General features: G+C 43.0%; 1 protein-coding gene across 2 annotated transcripts in view; it reads right to left on the bottom strand.

The window, feature by feature from the left end:
- The window catches only part of LOC117186181 (ran-binding protein 16), a 423,463-nt gene that overhangs the window by 162,535 nt on the left and 235,950 nt on the right, over positions 1–24,978 (bottom strand). For both annotated transcript variants that reach the window (XM_033386441.1, XM_033386442.1), the window contains exon 14: positions 3,228–3,367. In XM_033386441.1, coding sequence (XP_033242332.1) covers positions 3,228–3,367 — 140 coding nt within the window. The remainder of the gene's footprint in view (positions 1–3,227; positions 3,368–24,978) is intronic.

Below are 24,978 nucleotides of genomic sequence, written 5' to 3'. Positions count from 1 at the left end.
TTCTCCTTCACCTCGATCGCTCCCGTCTGCCGGACTGCCTCCCCGTCCCCATCGTCGGTCCGAAATTCGGAGTCCCGGTAAATTATAAATATTGCTGTAATTTCGACCCTGGAGTAGATTGAGATATGTACCCCAGCCGAGATCGCTTCCTTACAAAGTGTATGTCGATCTCGATCTTGTTGAAAATGTGGTACTAAACAGCACACGTTACTTTATTTTGAGATTTTCTCTGCCTCAAAACTCAAATTCCACGATTGTCAGCGATACCCTCTGACGTTGAACGTACTGCAGCATCGTCAGTCACGTTGCTTTTGGCCCTGAGGCACAGACGGGACGTTGTGTAACACTATGAAAAACACATTTCAGCTGTGAACCAAACCGACCTTTTCTGATAGATTTGGCGCTTTGTTCCCCAGGTTTGGTTTTTATACCCGATACTCAAAATGAGTATAGGGGTATATTAGATTTGTGGGGAAAATGGATGTGAGTAACGTCCAGAAGGAAGCGTTTCCGACCCCATAAAGTGTACATATATGTATCGATAACCTTTTCACAGTTATAAAGTAGTCAAGTTCTCACATTGGACTCCTTATTTGTGGGATCATTGTCCTGATAAAACTTGAATTTGGCTTTATTGTCCGTAAGGAGCCCAAATTTTTCCGCACTTCTTTTTAGATTTGTTTTTAAAATTTGGAGGTACTGTTTGGCATCCATCGTGTTCTCTATAAATGCAATATTTCCCACTCCTCGGCTAGAGATACACCCCCAAATCATAACCAACATTTTTCCAAACTTTACAGTCGGAATGATGTTTCGGTTATGGCTTGCGCCATACTCTGGGTTTACCATCATTGTAATAAAGCATAATTTTTGTTTCGTCGCAAAATATGACGTCATCCCAATACACTGCCGGCTTACTGATCATGTTAACAGCAAAAGTGAAGCGCTTTTCCACATTGACCGACGAAAGCAGCGGTTTTTTTCGTGCAACTCTGGAAGAGTACTTATGACGTAGAATGGCCTGGCGTACTGTTTCGTGTGAAACAACCAAGTCAAGTTCTCCTTGGCCAGAGTCCCGACCGATATTTGAGAATTTCGAGTAAATTTTCGCATGATTAGGCGATCTGCCCGTTTGTCAATCTTCTTTTTACGGCCACCTCGTCTTTTTGTTTCTAGTCTCCCTTCGATTTTCCCGCGACCTGGGACATTGTAAATGGTTTTCCTTGATACGGAAAACATGTCTACCATGTCCACACCAGATTTTCCCAACTGGTGATTATAGTAAATCAATTGGACAATGTCAAAGCTTGGTTTTTTGCCAGGCATTTTAAAAATTACAGAAAATTAGTCTGTCGATGTGCACCGGTCGAAATTTCGCAACCAAATCAAAGGCAATGCAAAAATAGAGCAGCACTGAGCAACGCCAAAAGCATAGTTTACGGTAAAGTCTCTTTTTTTTCTAATAACGAGATGAAAACAGAGCTCAAAAACGAAGTGTGTATAGAGTTTCTTGACAGTGTCCAAAATGAGTCATCATTGTTTTGGTTCTATTTATAGTTTTGTTATTCTTTTTTCACAAACTACTTTATAATTAATCACCCACTTCCGCCCCAAAAAAAGACGAAAATCGGTGGCATCCGCAATTTTAAAGACACGATAAAGCCAAAAATGCAGAGTCGTAGAGAATCACCATATCTTCTAGACTGCAGAGCCTGAATTGGATCGTATCATTATTATAGCAAGAATGAAGAAAAAAATTTAATTTTTTCTCGCCCTGTCTTTCTCTAACACACACGTATCATAGCCGGCTTTGCTTAGCGCAAAACATTAGCGCCTAGATCTCTCTTACTCTAGTAGACTGCTATTAGTTAACGTCCCATTCTTAGTTAACCGTAGAAAAATGCTTGGTGTGATTTTTATGCACAACTTGATCAGAGGTGACATAGACAGCCCTGATCTGTTGAGCCGCATAAACTTCACGATTCCTATTAGACCTACTAGAAATTTTTTATCGTTGTTCCTTCCACTTTGTAGATCGAATTATTCCTTGCATAAACCGTTTAGGGTCTTATGCTCGGATTATAATTCCCTCTACCATATTATATCTACGACTAATTCTCTTCCTCTTATTAAATTACTAATCCTCATACACCTTTCTAGTAATTAGTAATTAGTAATTGTAGTGGTATTTTTATTTTGAATGCATGCCTAGTTCTCTTAGAAACTTTAGTGCTAATTTTCCTCGAATATTAGTCTAACAGCTATCTTTCCTGCATGCTCGTGTAGCAGCCTTCTGCTGGTGTCACACGGGCCACTTGACGGTGCAGTAATACCTACGCATAATTTTTACGACCAATTCGTAGGAATACGAATCAGAAGCTAGCCCCACAGAGCTGGATGAGCTAATGAAAATTCTATTAAATACCACTTAATACAAAATTGTTAACATTATTTACGCTGTTTTTTTTTAATTTTGTTTGAACATTTTTAGGATTTTAATTTTTTTCGTTTTCTTCAAATTAGAAATAGCTGTTTTTCTGATAAAAAGTTAGCCATACTGACTAAGTATCGGGTTTAAATGTAGTTTCGGTCGCTGCAGCAACTCACAACGTTCCCCCTCGTTTCCAATTTGAATTCAAAGTATTTACCGCTGTTTTCGTGTATAATACGTTGCGAGAAGCAATTGGACAAATTTGAAAATGGTAAAATAAAGGGGCTACATGAGTTCTATACTGAATTGGCGCAAAAAATCAGATAAATCAGTCGACTCCAAAAGAGAAGTTGCTGATTTTATTTTAAATGAAGCAAAATATGGTAAAAGTATTAAAGGAAGATATTAACACGCGAAAACATCACGCGACTAATCATTATAACTCCTACCGTTCTGCAGAAAAATCAAGGAAGAATGCGGTCTTAATTTAAGTTTGGAAACAATAAAACGTCTTATTTTGATCGTTTTATGGGTTTCGATCTCAGCATTGAATCGCCTATTCTAGCTATAAAATGCTATAACTCATTATTATATCAAAATATAATTATAATAATGTTTGAAATTATGGTTATGGACAGATATATACAATTTTTAAAAAATGAGCAAATATATTTATGGAGATATTGAAGCCGAGGTTTTTTATCACTGAGAATTTGAATTCGATTGGATAAGCTGTTTAAAAAAAACAAGTGCGAAAGCACTGTAAACAACTCTGAAAAAATAAGAATATTCTTACCGATAAAAATCCTCGTATAGTAATATGAGTACCAGCAATGGGCGTGACATGGACCACTGATTTCGACAATCCTCGGCCAGAACATTGTTTAACAATGAAGACATCATACTTTGAAGCAATTCAGAGTTTATCTCGACCACCTAAAAATATATTATCCATTAAATTAATAAATTTAAATAATTCTGCTTTGCTATTTGAGAATTTGGTATAAATAAATAATGCAAAACTTCGAACTTTGATGCGCCGAAGTTTAAGTCCCGATAAAGTTCGAGGATCATTCAAAATATGGCTGCTCAAATTTAATTAATAGTACTAGTCAACAATCGATGGGGAACGTTGTGAGTTTCTGCTGCGACCGCAACCCTAAATTTATACCCGATACTTAGTCAGTATGGCTCTCCTTCGCCAGACGGCGCTAGCATTGAATGACAAAGAGTGCGTGCGAGAGAGACAGCAAATCAGTCAGAAGGTTTCGTTGGGCGCTGCGTAGCCACTGCAAATTGATTTGTTCCTTTTGGTTTTAATAATGATGTGACCTGATCCAGATTCGGCAATCTGATACATATGGTCATTCTCTTTGATTAAACATTTTTAATTTTCTCGTATCTTCAAAATTGTGGATGCCACAGATTTTCGTCCATTGCGGGGGCGGAAAGAGGTGGGGCGAAATTTCAAAATATACTTGTAACAGTGAGATCTAAAAAAAATTTGCGGGGCCTAAGAAACCAGAACACGAAGCCGATTGGATTTTTTCGTGCCGACATAGAAGTAGATCAGCTGCGAACCAAACACAATTTCCTGGTGATTCCAAACAATGCAGTGGAATGTGATGGACTATTGGACTACGAATTTATAAAGAAGTTCACGCTTATGGCCGATGCGATCTCTTTTCTAGGCCTGGAACAGCAGAAAATGTCGGAAGATGAGTATAGCATGGTTTACAATGTGATCGAAACTCCTCTTAGAGGACCAGAGGAAGAACGGTCGATCCAGCAGTTGAAATCCTTTCTGGTAACCGAGAAGTACTTTTCATTTGATTTGATTGGGACTGCACACAATACTGGTCACTTTGCAACACGAAAAACGATGCATAATATTCAGCAGCAGTTTTACATCCCCCCACTTAGAGGGAAAGGAAAATAATGTTAGAGCTAGTTGCATAAGTTGTATAATTCACAGCATGCATGCTTTGCATCGACAACCGCGATGTACGGTGCATGTATACGGTGCATATCGATCACTTGGGTCCGATGGATGCGACGTCGAAACAGTACAAGTTTATTTTGGCAGTGGTGGTTGATGGCTTTTTAAAGTTTGTCTGGCTGGTTCCAACGAAGTCTACAGGCTGCGAAGAGGTAATCAAGAAGCTCAGCGAGTGGTCCAACGTATTTGGATTCCCGAGGCGCGTGATAAGCGACAGAGGCGTTGTATTCATGGCCAATACATTTACTGAGTTCCTCATTAGCATGTCTGGTCAACTACTGGTGTTGCAAGAGGTAATGGTCAAGTCGAAAGGGTCAACCGCTTAATCCTTTCGATCATATCAAAGTTTTCAGCAGAAGAGCCGTCAAAATGGTCTAAGTATGTACCGTCTGTGCAAAAAGCAATTAACTCCCACATTCACATGTTGACGAAAGTATCACCGTCCAAAGTTTAGTTCAGCACAAAGATGAATTCCAAGGCTTTTTTTAAATTATTTTTTATTAGAAATCAGCTTTACTTAAACTATTATCTAATATTAATGATATTTGCATTGGCTTACTACAGATTTTAATAGTTTAATGGTTAGGTTTATATGTATATGTACATCTCTAGCTGCTTCGTTTGGATGGTTAATGAGCCTATCGTTGTATTGTTTGCTATGATGGTTAATTTAATTGCCAACTTTTGGGATGAGGAGATCTCTTTCCAGCATTGTGGAACGCTGAACGCTGAACGTTTCCAGGCGTATGTCAATATAGGGATTATCATTGCCTTGTACAGCAAGACTTTACTGCGTAGGGGAAGCTTACTTTTTGAGTTGATGAGCCAGTGCAACTTTTTATACCCGATACTCAAAATGAGTATTGGGGTATATTAGATTTGTGGTAAAAGTGGATGTGTGTAACGTCCAGAAGGAATCGTTTCCGACCCCATAAAGTATATATATTCTTGATCAGCATCAATAGCCGAGTCGATTGGGCCCTGTCTGTCTGTCTGTCTGTCTGTCCGTCTGTCCGTCCCCTTCAGCGCCTAGTGCTCAAAGACTATAAGAGCTAGAGCAACGATGTTTTGGATCCAGACTTCTGTGATATGTCACTGCTACAAAAATATTTAAAAACTTCGCCCCGCCCACTTCCGCCCCCACAAAGGACGAAAATCTGTGGCATTCACAATTTTAAAGATATGAGAAAACCAAAAACGTAGAATTGTAGAGAATGACCATATCTTTAAGACTGCGGAATCTGAATTGGATCGTATTATTATTATAGCCAGCATCAAGAAAACAATTTCATTTTTTCTCGCCCTGTCTCTCTCTAACACACACGTAGCATAGCCGGCTTTGCTTAGAGTAAAACATTAGCGCCTAGATCTCAGAGACTATAAAAGCTAGAGCAACCAAATTTGGTATCCACACTCCTAATATATCGGACCGAGACGAGTTTGTTTCAAAATTTCGCCACACCCCCTTCCGCCCCCGCAAAGGACGAAAATCTGGGGATATTCAAAAATCTCAGAGACTATTAAGGCTAGAGTAACCAAATTTGGTATCCGCACTTCTGTTAGATCTTACTATAAAACGTGTATCTCAAAATTTCGCCCCACCCCCTTCCGCCCACACAAAGGACGAAAATCTGTTGCATCCACAATATTGCACATTCGAGAAAACTAAAAACGCAGAATCATAGAGAATGACCATATCTATTAGTTTGCTGAATCTGGATTATCGATTAATTTTTATAGCCAAAAGGAACAAATCAATTTGCTGTGGCTACACAGCGCCCGACGACACGCTCAGACTGATTTTCTGTCTCTCTCGCACGCACTCCTTGTCGTGTCGTTTAATATTAGCGCCGTCTGCCGGAGGAGAGCCATACTGACTTAGTATCGGGTATAACCGTAGAGTTGCGGTGTCCGCAGCAACTCACAACGTTCCCCCTCGTTAAGTTTTTTTTTGGCATTTGATGACTGTAGTTCTGATGTGTGGTCCCCATATCAGGATTTTAACGAAGTGGAGAATGAGGTAGCAGTGACTGCTCTTGCGCGGAAAAACATTTCCGTTTAAGGTAAGGTCTGGTGGGTGCTGGCTTCTTAAAGTCAAGTTTACGTTAACTGATTTTGTTTCGTTAATTGTGATGTTCCATTTTGTTGACCATTTTTCCACGGATTCGAGGTAAATTTGGAGTTGTTCAGCAACGGCTCCGTAGCAGGTGGATGTTGGGAGAATGGCAGTATCATCAACGTAAGTGGCGACCAGGAAGTTACCTGGGTTGACGTGTGGTAACGGCATGTCGCATGTGAATATAGTGCACAGAAATGGCCCAAGAACGCTGCCTTGTGAAACTCCAGCTCTAATAATTATACCCGATACTCAAAATTAGTATAGGGGTATATTAGATTTGTGGTAAAAGTGGATGTTTGTAACGTCCAGAAGGAATCGTTTCCGACCCCATAAAGTGTATATATTCTTGATCAGCATCAATAGCCGAGTCGATTCAGCCATGTCTGGCTGTCCGTCCGTCCGTCCGTCCCTATGAACGCCTAGTGCTCAAAGACTATAAAAGCTAGAGCAACAAAATTTTGTATCCAGACTTCTGTGATATGTCGCTGTTACAAGTTTATTTCATAAGTTCGCCCCGCCCACTTCCGCCCCCAAAAAAGACGAAAATCGGTGGCATCCACAATTTTAAAGACACGATAAAGCCAAAAATGCAGAGTCGTAGAGAATCACCATATCTTCTAGACTGCAGAGCCTGAATTGGATCATATCATTATTATAGCAAGAATGAAGAACAAAATTTTTTTTTTTTTTTCTCTCTCTAACACACACGTATCATAGCCGGCTTTGCTTAGCGCAAAACATTAGCGCCTAGATCTCAGAGACTATAAAGGCTAGAGCAACCAAATTTTTGACCACACTCCTGTGATATAGGACCTTGACGAGTTAGCTTCAAAATTTCGACACACCCCCTTCCGCCCCCGCAAAGGACGAAAATCTTGGGCATCCACAAATCTCAGAGACTAATAAGGCTAGAGTAACCAAATTTGGTATCCACACTCCTGTTAGATTTCACTATAAAACGTATATTTCAAAATTTCGCCCCAGATCCTTCCGCCCCCACAAAGAACGAAAATCTGTGGCATTCACAATATTGAAGATACGAGAAAACTAAAACGCACAATCATAGAGAATGACCATATCTATTAGATTGCTGAATCTGGATTATCGATTAATTTTTATAGCCAAAAGGAACAAATCAATTTGCTGTGGCTACACAGCGCCCGACGACACGCTCAGACTGATTTTCTGTCTCTCTCGCACGCACTCTTTGTCGTGTCGTTTAATATTAGCGCCGTCTGCCGGAGGAGAGCCATACTGACTATGTATTGGGTATAAATGGAGACTTGCGGTCGCCGCAGCAACTCACAACGTTCCCCCTCGTTTTTATACCCGATACTCAAAATGAGTATTGGGGTATATTAGATTTGTGGTAAAAGTGGATGTGTGTAACGTCCAGAAGGACTCGTTTCCGACCCCATAAAGTATATATATTCTTGATCAGCATCAATAGCCGAGTCGATTGAGCCCTGTCTGTCCGTCCGTCTGTCTGTCCGTCCGTCCGTCCGTCCGTCCGTCCGTCCGTCCGTCCGTCCCCTTCAGCGCCTAGTGCTCAAAGACTATAAGAGCTAGAGCAACGATGTTTTGGATCCAGACTTCTGTGATATGTCACTGCTACAAAAATATTTCAAAACTTCGCCACGCCCACTTCCGCCCCCACAAAGGACGAAAATCTGTGGCATCTACATTTTTGAAGATAGTATAAAACTAAAAACGCAGAATCGTAGAAGATGACTATATCTTCTAGAGTGCAAAATCTGAACCAGATCGTATAATTATTATAGCCAGAATCAAGAAAACAATTTCATTCTTTCTCGCTCTGTCTCTCTCTAACACACAGGTTTCATGGTCGGTTTTGCCAATTGTAAAATATGAGTTCAAGGATCTCAGAACCTATAAGAGCCAGACCCCAAATTTGGTATCCACACTCCTGTGATATCGGACCTTGACCGTTTCGTGTCCAAATTTCGCCACACCCCCTTCCGCCCACGCAAAGGACGAAAATCTGGGGCATCCACAAATCTCAGAGACTATTAAGGCTAGAGTAACCAAATTTGGTATCCGCACTTCTGTTAGATCTCACTATAAAACGTATATCTCAGAATTTCGCCACACCCCCTTCCGCCCCCACAAAGAACGAAAATCTGTTGCATCCACAATATTGCACATCCGAGAAAACTAAAAACGCAGAATCATAGATAATGATAATATCTATCAGATTGCTGAATCTGGATCAGATCGGATCATTTTTTTTAGCCAAAAGGAACAAATCAATTTGCAGTGGCTACGCAGCCCCCGACGTCACGCTCAGACTGATTTTCTTTCTCTCTCGCACGCACTCTTTGTCGTGTCGTTCAATATTAGCGGCGTCTGCCGGAGAGAGCCATACTGACTTAGTATCGGGTATAACTGTAGAGTTGCGGTGTCCGCAGCAACTCACAACGTTCCACCTCGTTATGTCTGAAATAGCGTCCTTGATTGTCACAATAAACGTTCTTTCTCTCAGAAATGATTTTCTGACTGAATACTGTGGGGCGGGTAGTAGAATATTTAATTTATATAAAATTCCTTTGTGCCAGACTTTGTCAAAGGCTTGTTTCACATCGAGAAACACCCCTGAACAATATTTTTTGGTTTCATAAGCGTTGAGGATGTGTTGAGCCACTCTGTGAACTTGTTCCGGGGTCCCGTGCTGTCTTTTAAAACCGAATTGGTGCTGTGGAATAGCTTCCTTGACGCAACTTTCCGCCACCATTCTGCTCAAAAATATTCTTGCAAATATCTTAGAGAAAACTGGCAGTAAGCTTATTGGTCTGTATGACTCTATGGCTGATACTGGTTTACCTGGCTTTAGTATCATCACAATCAAAGCACACTTCCATTGGGTGGGGAAGTGGCGATGGATGGCATTGTAAAATGCAACTAGAATCATAATTCCCTTGCGTGGAAGCAGTTTTGCGATCTATTAAGTCGTGCCCAGGAGCTTTATTTTTTACAAGAGCTTTTATTTCCGCTTGGACTTCAGCGGGAGGAACTGACTTGATTGGTATCGACATCTGTAGGGGCGCTTCTAAGTACCAGGAGACTGCTCGAGTGTGATCTTGAGGTGCTACATCGGTTGGAGTGAATCAAGTCAGATTTAACCCAGGTACCGTTGTCGTTTCTTAAAAGGAAAGCTTCACAGTGCACTACGGGCAAAAAGTCTGAAATTTGTGCATAAAGTCCAATTTTAAAGCTAGAGCATTCAAATTTTTCACAAAAAGATTAAATATTAATATAGAATTGTGTTTTTTTTGTATTTTTCAATCAAATCACTCCTTCTACACCTCCTCCCACATCCAAGAAAATTTATGTGGGGAGACTTATACGTATGCGCGTATAATCCTCCCGGTTGTATTTGATTTGTAGGTTACTTTCTGGCAATAATGGTTGCCGACAGATGGTTTTATAATCTTTCTTCTTTCGCTTTCACTTATGCCGCGCACCGAGAACACACCCTCTCTCTCTCATAGCTCAAACTCTACTACCACCGATTACTCGATCCTCGTTTCTATTCGATTCTCTCTATTCTCTCTGTGTTGATGTTACTCTCGTTACTGCCTTTCCTACATATATAAAAATTTCGATGTATTAATTCACAATTTTATTAACAGATATGTTTATTGTTTTATTTTCTGTATCTGACGTGATTGTGTCATTGTTCTGGGGAGGTGGGCACTTTAAAGAATTTATTACGTCTGGCGACAAGGGTTTTTTCTTTAATTTATGTTGCCTTTCATTTAAACATGTTCCAAATAATTCGTTGGTTTGCATCTACTAATTTTAAAGGTATCATAGTGCTGACAAAAAGGAATAGATCCAGGGAAGCAGGTTCTTCTGATCGAAACTTCTGCTTATATAAGCTTTGACCATCGAATCCGTAGCTTACTATTCCTCATTTGAGATATTAATTTGAGACAAAAAGGAATAGATCCAGGGAAGCAGGTTCTTCTGATCGAAACTTCTGCTTATATAAGCTTTGACCATCGAATCCGTAGCTTACTATTTCTCATTTGAGATATAACCTCTTTTTGCAGGACCAAGATTCTTTCGACTGTATTTTTTTGCATCGAAACCTGAGAAAATTTTCACAGAATTCTGTTTGAGTTGGTCTGCAAATCGTTTTGACTACTTGATGTGCTGAATATGGGGGGAAAATGTTGCAGCCACGAGCTTTATTGATATGCTGTTTGGTAAGTCCATTTTGGAACAAAGACGCCAATGCTTTTTCAGGGGTAAGGGGAATAATCACCGAAAATTGTTGGCCTCCTGTCGTGCTCGCTGTCTTAACTTACATTTAACTCGTTAAACAAATCATCCTTTTAACCTTTTTCGCAGAAACAGAAGCAGCATGAATTAATTGCTGCTTTGAAAAATATGTGTCGGATGCAAGATCACTTGCTAATTTATGTTTTAAACGCATTCCAGCCTGGCTATAACTTAGTGTTGGTCTACCGATTTTAGAGGGAGATGGGTCTGTAAGCTCTTCATCCAAGGTTATAACAATCGCCTGCGAAAGCCACCTTGAATGATTAACTTTAAACCTTTACATCATACGATTGCATTTAGGCAAATATTTTTTAACGTGTGCTAAGAAACTGCCCACAGTTTCCTCAAATAAAATTCGTCTGTAGATTACCTTGAAATCCTTTGATAATGAAGGTGGTAAACTCTAATCAATTTTTGGTTGTTGATCTCCGCCTTATAAAAACGTGATGAGCTGAAATAAGTGATTTGCAGAGACTTTGCAGGTGCGGAATTCAAATCTTCCCAAACATTTTGGGAATAGCGGATATATTATAAATACTTATTTTATTCTTCGCGTCAGACTTGCTACCTTTCGTATGAAAAGGAATTATAAACGATTCCTTCCAGATCGTGGGGAAGCATGAAGAATCAATGGACAGAGTGAACAGTTTAAGCAAGGGTCCATACAGAGCGTCTGCACAGCACCTGAGTATACAGCTTGGAACCCCGTCTGGACCCGGTGAAAACACCTGCTTAACTAGTCGAAGATCATGAAGCAAAGAACATTCATTTAACAAGGGACTGAAAATGCCGTTCGACCTCGGTAAACCGTATGAGTACGGATGACCAGAGTAGCTTCCCTCAGAATAGGTCGTTTGGAAAAATTGGGCAAAAAGATCGGCAATTGCCTGATCATTATTTGCCGACGTATTACAAAATGATAGCGAGGATGGGTGTGCGGACGTTCTACGCTTACTGTTTACGAAGCAGTAAAACTGTTTAGGGTCCTGAGAAAAACGTATCCTGCATGGAGATAGGTAGTTCTTTTAGCATTGTGCATTAAGAACTGAAAAGTTTGACCGAGCTATTACATAGCGAGAGCGAGAAGTAGGCGAACCAACTTCTTGAAATTTTTTATAAAGTCTTGATTTTAAGTTTTTGAGGCTGGATAACTCTTTGGTTTTCCAGATCTAATCGGACAAGAAAGCGAGACAAGAAAGGCGGAAGGGCTCGGATTAACAACACTATGGTCGGATCCGATACAAAGCACAGATCAAGCAATCAAGCAGATGCTGCTCGTTAATTGAGATATCTGAAGAAGGTGGAATATGTGAGCAAGTAATGAATATAGCGAAAGCGGTAAGAGTCAGTTTTACACACAGGAAATCCAGTTCTTGTTGAATCTGGACTGTGAAGTGTTCCGACATGAAGTTTGAGTCCACTGCAATCAGAACCCCTCCTATACGTCGAGACGAACGGTCCTTTCTAAAAGATGTGTACCGACCTGTCAAAACCTTGGAACTAAGAATGTCCGGCTTTAACCAGGTTTCAGTAAACACAATAACGTGGGAAGCAAATGCAACACTATCCCGGAAAAGAATGCTGAGCTTACTACGTAAGCCTCTAACATTCTGATAGGTTACTAAAAGAAAAGTTAGTTTCTTGGAAGGGTGGAAGCAGGACGGGAAGATGAGAAAGATGAGGATGGCTGGGGGATGATTGGGATGATTTGTAAGAGGCTTATGGGGGGCCTATTCTTCTTCTTAGCCTTGAACTCCTTCACCACCAAATGCTCTGGCCAAAATTTGGCAGAGAAAATGGTGTTAAAATCAGTTGGGGAGACACTTATTTTGAATGAAGCTATCTCCCTGGCATAAGAGAAATTAGACTTCTCAACCTTTAAACCCACGGCTTTTATTTTTCTTTGAATAAAATCAGTTACATCATTAGATGTGAGGTCAGGGGCCAGCCGTGAGACAAAAACTTGTCGTTTTGGTGGGATCCCCACCAGTGGTTTAGGCACCGCAGACCTAGTACCTGTGGTGGCAATATCCGGAGGTCCGGAATGGGATCGGAATAGACGGGACAGCTAGTTAGCTTGCAGTCACCACGGAGACGGACGATATAGGCGTTATTGGCTGCTCGTTCTCCGAGGCGATGAATTCGGCTACCGAATCTGCAAAACTCCGCTAAACTGAGCCTCCATGGATATGAGCCATTCGTATTGGTTTTTAAACCCAACGGTCAGCTCCTTAAAGCCACTCGTCGTCTGCCTCATAAAAGTTACCATACCTTTCTCCACCGCCCGGCATGCCACGCAACTGTAATGCAACCCATTACATTTGGCTATAGCATCAATCACGAGGCGAGAAAATCTAGCGCATTTTGCGTGCACTACGCTGTCCAAGAGCCACCAGGGGAACTTCGGGTGATTGTGGGTGATCTACTTCTTGCGAGTTTTTTTGGCGCAGACCGCAGGGAATTCCTTTTTAATTATTTAATTTATCCATTTAAAAATGTTCAATAATAATTTTTAAAAAATTGGTATCAGACCAATCTGCCAGACAAACGCTCAAAGCGAAATTTTTAAAAAAGAGAGTAGGGAGGAGAGCGGTTATAACGAGAGCTACTACACAGAGAGCGCTATTGCTCAGAAAGTTTAAAGAGCGAGAGAGAAAGAACAGTTGTTTGGGTTCGGATAATGGGGAGATAGTGTTAACTAAAGCAAAGGCTACGGGATAAGAGCGGGTTAAATTCAGCGTGAGCGTACTTACAGAAAGCAACACACAAACACACGATTAACCAACACATAGAATTAATATCAAAACTAAGTTTTTATGGAAACAATAGCACAAACAATGCACTTACGTTAAAAAACAGATTTTTTATTTTAGTTTAAATACGGATTTTACTATAGGTTTGTTTTGAAAAAAACCGGCTATAATTGCAAAATAAAAGGAAAAGAAGCGGATTAAAAAACAAAAACACGTCTGGTCACTACGAAAGAGAACGAACGAGCTTCCCTGAAATATGATGAATTGCGTTTAACAAAGCCATAGCATAGCTTTAGAGAAAGCGACATATTTCGTTGACAAATATTGAGAACAGTATTAGGCCAAGTGCACTTCCCTGTGGAATGCCGAAAGTAAGCAAGAATGGGTGCGAACGAAAGCTTCCCATATACCAATATTACAAACTCTCGCCGCTCAAGATATGATCTAAACCAACTGAGCAGGCAGGAATGAATCGCTAACCGATGCAGCTTGGCTATTAAGGCACAGTGGGAGACTTTGTCACTTTGCCTTAGCAAAGTTAGTGTACACAACATCAACATGCGAATGCATTTCGAAAATATGATTGATCTGCCAAGCTGCGTATGGCTCTAAATTTGACATAAAAAATTAAGCAAAAAGGTTTGCTCTGCCACTATCCATATTTCAGTTCAAGTTACCAAGGTTCATAGCTGAAGGAAGAGAGCTCGTCGACCTTTTGGAATTTATGAAACGCCAAAACGACCTTGGATTGATTTTAAATACCCTTTCAAACTCGGCAATATACTGATTATATAAAAGTTTGTTTAAAAAAGCAAACTCATGCTTATGCTGCACATACCTCGCCCAATCAACATGGTCACGGGTCTTACCAAATCGTTTCAAATACTTCTTACGTAGATTCTTATATCTCAAAAGACCCTTCGTATACTACGGTAGCTTATAGAAGCAATAAACTTTTCTGGACACTATAAGAAGTGTCAGCACTAGGAGGCGAGAGAACAGAAGCCCAGTTAACGCTTGACATATTATTCCGAATAGCATTCACGCTTATATCAGAAAAGAAATATTCAGAATGTGCTTCCGCCCAGGGCGAATAGCAATGGAAATTAGCTGAAAATATCAACGGCATATGATGTATGTCACCTTCTGCAATAGACAGCTCGCAACACGTAACACGACAATCGATATCCGAACTACCAAAAATGAAGTCTTATTTAACCTATTGCCCCGCCGGGCAACGCCTCCAAATGGGGCCGTACTTTTGATAAGCCTCCCGCGTTCAATATGCCTCCCGTGGTTTGTTCTTCAAGTTGGTTTTATTCAGATGTGGTTTACAAATATCGGGGCAGGGTATTAAACTATGAGGAGCTAGAGCTAAAAAACTTGTACCGCTTCAGTAAACTTTTTCCGCTGCCTTTCTTTTCGTTCTTCCTCTTTCTTGCCTATAGCTGCCGTTCGCCCTGATTAACCCTTTGCTCGGGTTAACCCCCTTGCTGTTAATGTCTGTGCTGTTAACGTCTGCCCTGTTAATGTCTGTGCTGTTAGGCGCAGTGATATTTAGAGCTGACACTGCAGTTTCTGCCGTAACATAACCTATTAAAAAATTATTAACTTGGGTTAAGCCCAAACTAAAACTATCATTTAGCTTATGAATTTCGTGCGACGAATCCACGACGAATGGCCGACGACTGCGGATCGGGGGACCATACTAACGATTAACCCTTTGCTCGGCGCTGTTAATGTCTGTGCTGTCAACGTCTGTGCTGTTAGGCGCAGTGATATTTAGAGCTGCCACTGCGGTTTCTGCCGTAACATTCCCCCCTTCGCAAACTTCGTCGCTTGTCGTGATGTTTGCCAAACTTCTGTTTACGCCTTGGTCCATTGGTGGGTTCGTTGTCTTCACGTCTAACTTGCAGTGCGGATCACCGCGTTTCGGGCGATCCCGTCCTTGGCTAGTCGAAGGTCCATGATGACGACTTTCCTCCACTGCACCTTGGGGCTTGTTTCGTCCGCTAGAACCACGACGTCTCCGAGTTGGATAGGGTTGATTGGGTGTCCATGCCATTTGGTTCGTGGCGTCAGGCCCGGTAGGTACTCCTTCAGCCATCGTTTTCTGAAGCTGTCCACGATCTGCCCTGCAATGCGAAACCTCTTACCAAGCATAGCTCCTATTGCGCTGCTGTCGCTCTTTGCTGCCATTAGGCTGGTCTCTGCTCTGAGAAAGCGATTCGGTGTAAGAAGTGTAAGCTTCCGGACACTCCAACGGCACGTAAGTCAGGGGTCGGGAATTTAGCATATTTTCAATCTTTGCTAGTGCTATTCTCAGCACTGGTTCTTGTACGTGTGTCTCCTCTAATATTTCGGCTAGTATGGATTTCACCGATCTGATCATCCTTTCCCACGCACCTCCCATGTGGGGTGCTCCTGGGGGTATGATGGACCTATCTATTTGCGGGTAATCGGTTTCCAGTTCGTTCGGTAGAATTCTTTCAATTTCTTCTCGTAGTAAGCGGCTGGCTCCTCGGAAGTTCGTCCCGTTGTCCGACACGATTCTCTTGGGGACTCCTCGACGGGCTACGAACATTTCCAATGTTAGCATGAAGGCGTCTGTTGACAGGGAGTTTGCCAGCTCGATGTGTACTGCTCGCACGGTGAGGCACGTGAATAGTACTCCCCATCGTTTCTCGCGTCGTCTTCCTACTTTTACCTCCAGTGGTCCGAAGTAGTCGATACCTGTGTTTGTGAATGGCAATTTGTTGATTGCTAGCCTCTCTGGTGGTAAGCTTCCCATCTACGGTGCCTCTGGAAGCGCTCTTTTATTGCGACATCGTTGGCAGGTTTTCGCTACGGCCGAACTCTTGCTCGCAGTCCTGGTATGTGGTACAATTGTCGCATTTCGTTGACGACGATCTCAGTAAGCTGATGCTGAAACTTCCGATGGAAATAATCAATGAGAAGATTAGTGACGTTGTGTCCTCCGGGTAGAATTACTGGCCGTTTCAGGTTCCTCGTTATGCCGATTGACTTATCTATGCGGCCGCGTATTCTCAGTACGCCTGTTTCATCGAGGTACGGCGATAATTTGTAGATCGAACTTTTCTTACTCACGATTCTTCCTTGTCGTAGAAGAGCCATTTCTTCAGAGTAAGCCTCTTCTTGGACCATCCGGTATATAACGATGTTGACATCTTCCATGTTGCGAAAGCGTGCGGCTAAATTTGCCTCCTCTGATGCGAAATCTCTTTTGCGTATTTTTTCCAGAAATCTCATCACGCATCTCAGGGCTCCCGTGAACTTTTCCCATTTGCTAAGGCGACATATATTTGGGATTATGCTACTCAGCTTTGATATCCGCTCGTGTACGTGTATCCGTTCCAGATTACTTGAGCTGTGTAGTTGACCAGTATTCTTTCTCGTCAAATAGGAACGGCGGACCGGAGAACCATCTCGCTTCTGGTTGGAAACTCGATTCTTTGGTCCACTTTGTTCCATCGTCTGCTACGTTCAGAGCGGATGGAACCCATTTCCATTCTGAAATGTCCGAGGTTTCCAAGATCTCTCCGATTCGGAGCGCAACGAACTGATGGCACTTTCGAGCGTCTGAACATATCCAATACAACACGTTCTTGGAGTCGGTCCAAAAAACACGTCGCTTGACCTCAACGGAGAGCTCCTGTGTTATGAGTTTAGCCAGTCATAGGCCGAGGATCGTTGCCATAAGCTCCATCCTGGGAATCGAAATTGGTTTCAATGGTGCCACTCTTGTCTTGGATGCGAGTAGTGTGCACCGGACTTATCCTCTTTGTTCGATCCTTATGTGGGCGACGGCTGCAAAGGCGTTTATGCTAGCGTCTGTAAAGATGTGTAATTGGATATTAGATGTTTCTTTCGTTAGACCGAGATATCGTGGAACCCTTAATTCTTCGATGTTTTCAAGTTGCCGTGTCCATATCGTCCAACGTTGACGTTCGATTTCTTCGACCGTTCATCCAAGCCTACGGCCGACCTCCATACGTCCTGCAGTATTATCTTTGCCTGTATAATATAGAAGCCCAATAGTCCCAAGGGATCGAAGATGGTCATGACTATACGTAGAATTGACCGCTTCGTCACAGTTTTCGTTCCGTCGTATATGTCATCCCGAAACTTATTGACGAAGGTGAAGTAATCATTTCTTGGATGCCACCACATACCAAGCACTCGTTCTCGTCTTGTCGAGTCCGTCATCTAGATGGGGCGTTCTTGATGATCTCCATCTCCTCAGAGCGCTCTCATCGCGGTGCTCGAGTTCGATATCCAACCTCTCATCTCGAAGCCTCCTTCTTTGTGTATGTTCCTCACTGCCAGCGCTAGGCGGACCATTTCGTCTTCTGAGTCACAGCTTTGGAGCCAGTCATCTACAAAGGTGTTGCGAAGTATGGCCTCTACTTCCTCTCTTTGTTCCTTGATGAACCTTTCTGCGTTCCTATCTCTCACGTAGGTCGCTGCTCCTGGGGAACAAGAAGCACCAAAGGTCATTACGCTCATTAAGTACCTATCCGGTTCTCGACTGGTGTCACCATATCTCCAGAGAAACTGCTGTGAGCTTTGATCCTCCGAACGTATCCTGACCTGGAGAAACATTTCTCTAATATCTCCGCAGATGCCAATAGACTTCTCTCGAAAGCGCGATATTACTCCTACCAGCGATGGCAATTGGTCGGGGCCTTTTAGTAGCATTGAATTAAGAGCGATGCCTTCCACTTTGGCTGCTGCGTCCCATACGAGTCTTAATTTGCCTTTGTTCGGGATCTTAGTCACGAATACGGGCAGATACCAGGAGCGTTTGCCTTCGACCTTTTCATCTTTTTTAAGTTTTCGGACGTAGCCGATGTCTTCGTACCTCTTAATCTGCTCATTTACAAACTCTCGTAGCACCTTATCGCGTGTCATACGAGATTCTAGGCACCGAAGTCGTCGCATTGCCATCTCTCTAGAAGAAGGAAGTTCCACGTTGTCGTACCGCCAGAGAAGTCCTGTCTCCCATCTCTTCATTTCGCTGCTAAACCTCGTGGAATTGTCCAGTATTGTTTTTTCTCTTTCATCCTCTTTGGACCTGAGTGTGCTCTTCGCAATATTTATGCCAACTGCGTCTAATAAGAAACTCTTTTACAAGAGTGTCCAGCTGTGGGTGCTTATTACATTCGCATACGTGCATTACCCGCGGACTCGCCGGCCCGTCGTCCTTTCTGCGGCCATAAACAGACCACCCCAACCTGGACTTGGCGGCGGATTCCTCGCGTTCTTTGACAGTCAGTGGCACTCCAAGTTTCACGTTGTCCAATCCGATGATCAATGACGCTCTCACGTCCTTGTAGCTGAGTATCGGTAGCTTTTTCAGGTGCGAGTGGGATCTTAGGATTGAGTCGTCCAGCGTCTGCTTCGGCAGATCCAGGTTTTTACTGTTCTCACGTTTTGAAGCGTGAATCTGCGAGCCACATTGTCCCTTGGAGAGATCGCTAGGCTTGTCCATTTGGATTGAGATTCTCTCTGCGTGATGTCTCCAGTCCAGCGTAGGCATAGCTCGTCCGAGGGGCCATCGATACCTAGTTTTTCCGTTATCTCCGTCTCGATTGGGGTACAGGCGGATCCTTCGTCTATGAGTGCGAAAACTTGCATTTGGCCGTTCGGTCCATACAATGTTAAGGGGACATATCTAAACAACGCAGCTTCGTTCTGCATCGTGTGCAGTAGCGTAGTGCTTTCCTTCGGCCTATTCTCTACCCTAGAACTTTGCTGGTTACTGTTGTGGAGGAGGAAATGGTGCTTTCTCGAACATCCGTCGACGAAGCATACTCTTGTTGACTTACAGTGCCTTATAAAGTGTTTGCCAAGGCACCTCCAGCATAGCTTATTTTCACTGACGAAGTTCCATCTACCTGGCCCTTCTAGCTCCAGGAACTGCTTACAGTCCTCGAATTTGTGGGCCCCATTGCACCTGCGGCAGGGCGGTTGTGCGCTGCTATCATTGTGCACCATAAGCCGGACTCTTGGATTCTTCTCCTTCGTGCAGACTTCTTTCTCAGATGCTTTGCACCGACAGCGCCAGGCGCACTAGGCTTTCGATGCTGCTTGATTTCACGGACGGCTCCATTCTTAGCTTCGCTTGTAGGGTGTGATATATAGCCTCTGGTCGGCCATATAGCATTCGAAGAGTCTCGATGGCTAGTCTTACTGTTGCGGGCATCGTTAATTTTCCTTGTACTGCTTCCAAAGCGGCACCTTTCAGGCACTTTTGCAGCCTCATGAGACTCTCTTGATCGCTGAGTCCGCAGCGTTCTGTAGATTGCTCGAAGTTTACTATGAACATGGGCCATTCCTCGGAGTTTCCAGAAAAGCATGGTAGATCCTTGTTGATGACTTGTCTTGTGGCTATCTGGGATGCTGTCAAGCATCTCTCCACCCCCGCTGGCGCGACCGCTTGATTACTCCCGTACGCGTACGGGTCCGAAATATTTCGACTCGTACTTGGGTAATACTGTGCAGTCGGGGCGCGAATGAAGGGGTTTTGCCCATACGGTTGGTACCCGGCGCCGGTGCAGCCATTGGATACCACATAGCACCGACTGGCATTGTCTCGTTCGGATTCAGCCCAGTAGGCATTCCAATCCGCGTTGCTTCCGTGGGTCCTGACATGTGGACTCCGGTCCAGTTGGAAACTGCTCAGTCCCAGTTTCCGTTGGTTACTGTGGAGCTCATGAGGCCTCCTGCTTGAGGCAGTCTGGAATGCGTCGGGATGGAGCGCATTCCCTCGAGGGCCGTGGCATACGTCGGCCTTCCTAATGCATCCGCTCTCTGCTGAGCGAACGTTTCCCAGTTATCTAAAAGGCTTGATCCACCCCTCCTCCTTGGTTGGTATGCTCTGGTACTTGATGACTTGTCGGGGCTGTGGTGGACACGTTAGGCGCGGCCGTTGTTGCCGCCGAGATCACATCTATATACGTATCCCTAACGCGATGAGTTTCCCTTGCACCTCCCTCAGCCTGAGAACACGCACCAGGCATCTTTTCCGGCTCATATAGTTATAATTATCCACACGGGTTCTCACCGCCACATTCCGACTGCTGACCATTGACGCCGTCTATTTTACTCCGGTGTCTTTTTTCGTACAGTCCTGGTTTGTGGTTATACACGAACCTCGTGTCGCTCGAATGTAAGAGATTAGCATTTCTGTCATACTGTATGAGGATATCTCACCTGCAAAGTCGAGTCCCTCGTGACGCAGCTGACTACGTCGCACGCCGATCTTCTTTCTGTCGGTCGTAATTATTCGACTTGCTCTCCGTTGAGCAGGAAAAGTTTTTTAGAATATTGCCGCGCCGGGCAACTCCTCCAAATCTGGGGCCGTACGTTTGATAAGCCTCCCGCGTTCAATAGGCCTCCCGTGGTTTGTTTTTCAAGTTGGTTTTATTCAGGTGTGGTTTACAAATATCGGGGCAGGGTATTAAACTATGGTGAGCTAGAGCTAAAAAACTTGTACCGCTTCAGTAAACTTTTTCCGCTGCCTTTCTTTTCGTTCTTCCTCTTTCTTGCCTATAGCTGCCGTTCGCCCTGATTAAGCCTTTGCTCGGGTTAACCCCCTTGCTGTTAATGTCTGTGCTGTTAACGTCTGCCCTGTTAATGTCTGTGCTGTTAGGCGCAGTGATATTTAGAGCTGACACTGCAGTTTCTGCCGTAACATAACCTATTAAAAAATTATTAACTTGGGTTAAGCCCAAACTAAAACTATCATTTAGCTTATGAATTTCGTGCGACGAATCCACGACGAATGGCCGACGACTGCGGATCGGGGGACCATACTAACGAACCCAAATTGAAGTAATTGATCGCCTTTTAAAATTTTTGCTGAGCTTGAGGTATAAGCGATTTGCAGAAATGTTGCAGGTTGAAGATAAAATTTTCTCAAACATTTTAGGAATAGCGGATGAGTTAGAAATACATCTTTATTCTTCGCGTCAGACTTGCTATCTTTCATATGGAGAGGAATTATAAACGATTACTTTCACATTGTGGGGAAGCAAGGACAATTAATGGACAGAGTAAATAAGTTAAGCAACTACAGCCCTGGCGCAGTACCTGAGTTCACACCCGGGAACTCCGTTAGGACGCGGTGAAAATACCGGCATAACTAATCGAAGATCATGAAAACGCCGTTAGACCTTGGTAAACCATATGGGTACGTCTGACCAGAGTAACTTTTCTGAGAATAGGTTGTCTGGAAAAATTGGTCAAATATATCGGCAATTGCCTTATCAGTGTTTGCCGACGTATTCAGAAATGATAGCGAGGTGTAACGCTTACTTTTTATCTTGGACGTTGACATGCAATGACTGCATATTACAAGAGGCGATGCAATTACTGCACCGTCAAGTGACCCGTCTGAAACCAGCAGAAGGCTGCATTCAAAAAACAATAACACTACAATTACTAATTACTAGAAAGGTGTGTAAGGATTAGTAATTTAATAAGAGGAAGAGAATTAGTGGTGGATATTATATGGTAGAGGGAATTATCATCCGAGCATAAAACCCTAAACGGTTCATGCAAGGAATAATTCGATCTTCAAAGTGGAAGGAACAACAGTATAAAATTACTAGTAAGTCTAATAGGAATCGCGAAGTTTATGCGGCTCAACAGATCAGGGCTGTCTATGTCACCCCTGATCAAGTTGTGCATAACAAATCACACAACCCACTTTTCTACTGTTATCTATGGATGGGAGGTTTACTAATAGCAGTCTACTAGAGTAAGATGGGAGTCTCACACCCGCATCACAGTTAAGGCCCCGCAGAGCAGAGAGTAAAAAGTTTTTCTGTACTGATTCTATACGGTCCTGGTGTACTTTGTACTGAGGGCACCATACACAGGAGCCGTATTCTAACATCGGACGAACAAGCGAGGTATAGAACGTCTTTGTTATATAGGGGTCGTCAAATTCCTTTGACCACCACTTTATAAACCCAAGCACGCCCATGGCCTTATTTACCATGGTAGAAATGTGTTCAGAAAACTTTAACTTGGGGTCTAACATAACACCAAGATCATCCAGCAGGTTAATTCTCTCAAGAGAACCACCACATAGGGTATAGGGAGTCAACAAGGGGTTAGATCGATGAAATGTCACAACTGTCACACACAAGTTTGCACAACACCATGACTGAAAATTATTGAGATCGGATTGCAAGCGAGAATGAAATGAAATGTCCTTATACTGGACACAGAGTTTAACATCAGCCGCATACATAAGAACTCGAGAGTATGTTAATACCGAAGGCAAGTCATTAATAAAGAGTGTGAAGAGTAAGGGGCCTAGGTGGCTGCCCTGTGGTACTCCCGAAAAAAACCTTTACTGGTGAAGAGAGGGAGTTTTTGAAGAGGACTCTTTGAGACCTGGAACAAAGATAGCTAGAAATCCATCTCAGGTTGGGCGGAAACCCTAAAAGGTCAAGTTTATGTGATAAAAGGGAATGGTTTACAGAGTCCAATGCTTTACTAAAGTCGGTGTAAATAACATCCGTCTGTAAGTTACCTTGAAAGCCTATAATAATGACAGAGGTAAACTCTAACAAGTTCGTGGTGGTTGATCGCCGCCTTAAAAATCCGTGCTGAGTTGGAGATGTAAGTGACTTGCAGAGATGTTGCAAGTGCGGAGTTAAAACCTTTTCAAACATTTTGGGAATAGCGGATAACTTTGCTAAACCTTTATAATTTTTTTCTTCAGACTTGCTACCTTTATTATGGAGAGGAATTAAAAACGATTCATTCCAGATCGGGGGGAAGCAAGAAGGATCAATGGACAGGATGAATAGTTTTAGCAAGGGTCCACACAGTGCTTCGGCGCAGTACCTGCGTACACAACCTGGAACCCCGTCTGGACCCGGTGAAAACACCGGCTTAACTAGTCGAATATCATGAACCAGGGACTGAAAATGCCGTTCGACCTCGGTAAACCGTATGGGTACGGATGACCACAGTAGCTTTCCTCAGAATAGGTGGTTTGGAAAAATTGGGAAAAAGATCGGCAATGGCCTGATCATTATTTGCCGACGTATTACAAAATGATAGCTGGATGGGTATGCGGACATTCTACGCTTACTGTTTACGAAGCAGTAAAACTGTTTAGGGTCCTGAGAAAAACGTATCCTGCATCGAGATAGGTAGTTCTTTTAGCATTGTGCATTAATAACTGAAAAGTTTGACCGAGCTATTACATAGCGAGAGCGAGAAGTAGGAGAACCAACTTCTTGAAATTTTTTATAAAGTCTTGATTTTAAGTTTTTGAGGCTGGATAACTCTTTGGTTTTCCAGATCTAATCGGACAAGAAAGCGAGACAAGAAAGGCGGAAGGGCTCGGATTAACAACACTATGGTCGGATCCGATACAAAGCACAGATCAAGCAATCAAGCAGATGCTGCTCGTTAATTGAGATATCTGAAGAAGGTGGAATATGTGAGCAAGTAATGAATATAGCGAAAGCGGTAAGAGTCAGTTTTACACACAGGAAATCCAGTTCTTGTTGAATCTGGACTGTGAAGTGTTCCGACATGAAGTTTGAGTCCACTGCAATCAGAACCCCTCCTATACGTCGAGACGAACGGTCCTTTCTAAAAGATGTGTACCGACCTGTCAAAACCTTGGAACTAAGAATGTCCGGCTTTAACCAGGTTTCAGTAAACACAATAACGTGGGAAGCAAATGCAACACTATCCCGGAAAAGAATGCTGAGCTTACTACGTAAGCCTCTAACATTCTGATAGGTTACTAAAAGAAAAGTTAGTTTCTTGGAAGGGTGGAAGCAGGACGGGAAGATGAGAAAGACGAGGATGGCACATTGGGATGATTTGTAAGAGGCTTATGGGGGGCCTATTCTTCTTCTTAGCCTTGAACTCTGCTCTGGCCAAAATTTGGCAGAGAAAATGATTTTAAAATCAGTTGGGGAGACACTTATTTTGAATGAAGCTATCTCTCTGGCATAAGAGAAATTAAACTTCTCCACCTTTAAGCCTACGGCTTTTATTTTTCTTTGAATAAAATCAGTTACATCATTAGATGTGAAGTCAGGGGCTAGCCGTGAGACAAAAACTTGTCGTTTTTGTGAGATCCCCACCAGTGTTTTAGGCACCACAGGCCTAGTACCTGTGGCGGCAATATCCGGAGGTCCGGAACGTCTATTTCCTGGTGGTATCGGAATAGACGGGACAACTAGAGAACTTGCGGACACCACGGACACGGACGCTGCAGACGTACTTGGCTGCACATTCTCCGAGGCGATGAATTCGGCTACCGAATCTGCATCGCCAGCAGCTGTCGTTGCCCTTGGAGTGGCAAACG

This window comes from Drosophila miranda, chromosome XR (assembly GCF_003369915.1).
Source record: "Drosophila miranda strain MSH22 chromosome XR, D.miranda_PacBio2.1, whole genome shotgun sequence".
Lineage (NCBI taxonomy): Eukaryota > Metazoa > Arthropoda > Insecta > Diptera > Drosophilidae > Drosophila > Drosophila miranda.
This window is presented reverse-complemented; position numbering and strand designations above follow the sequence as displayed.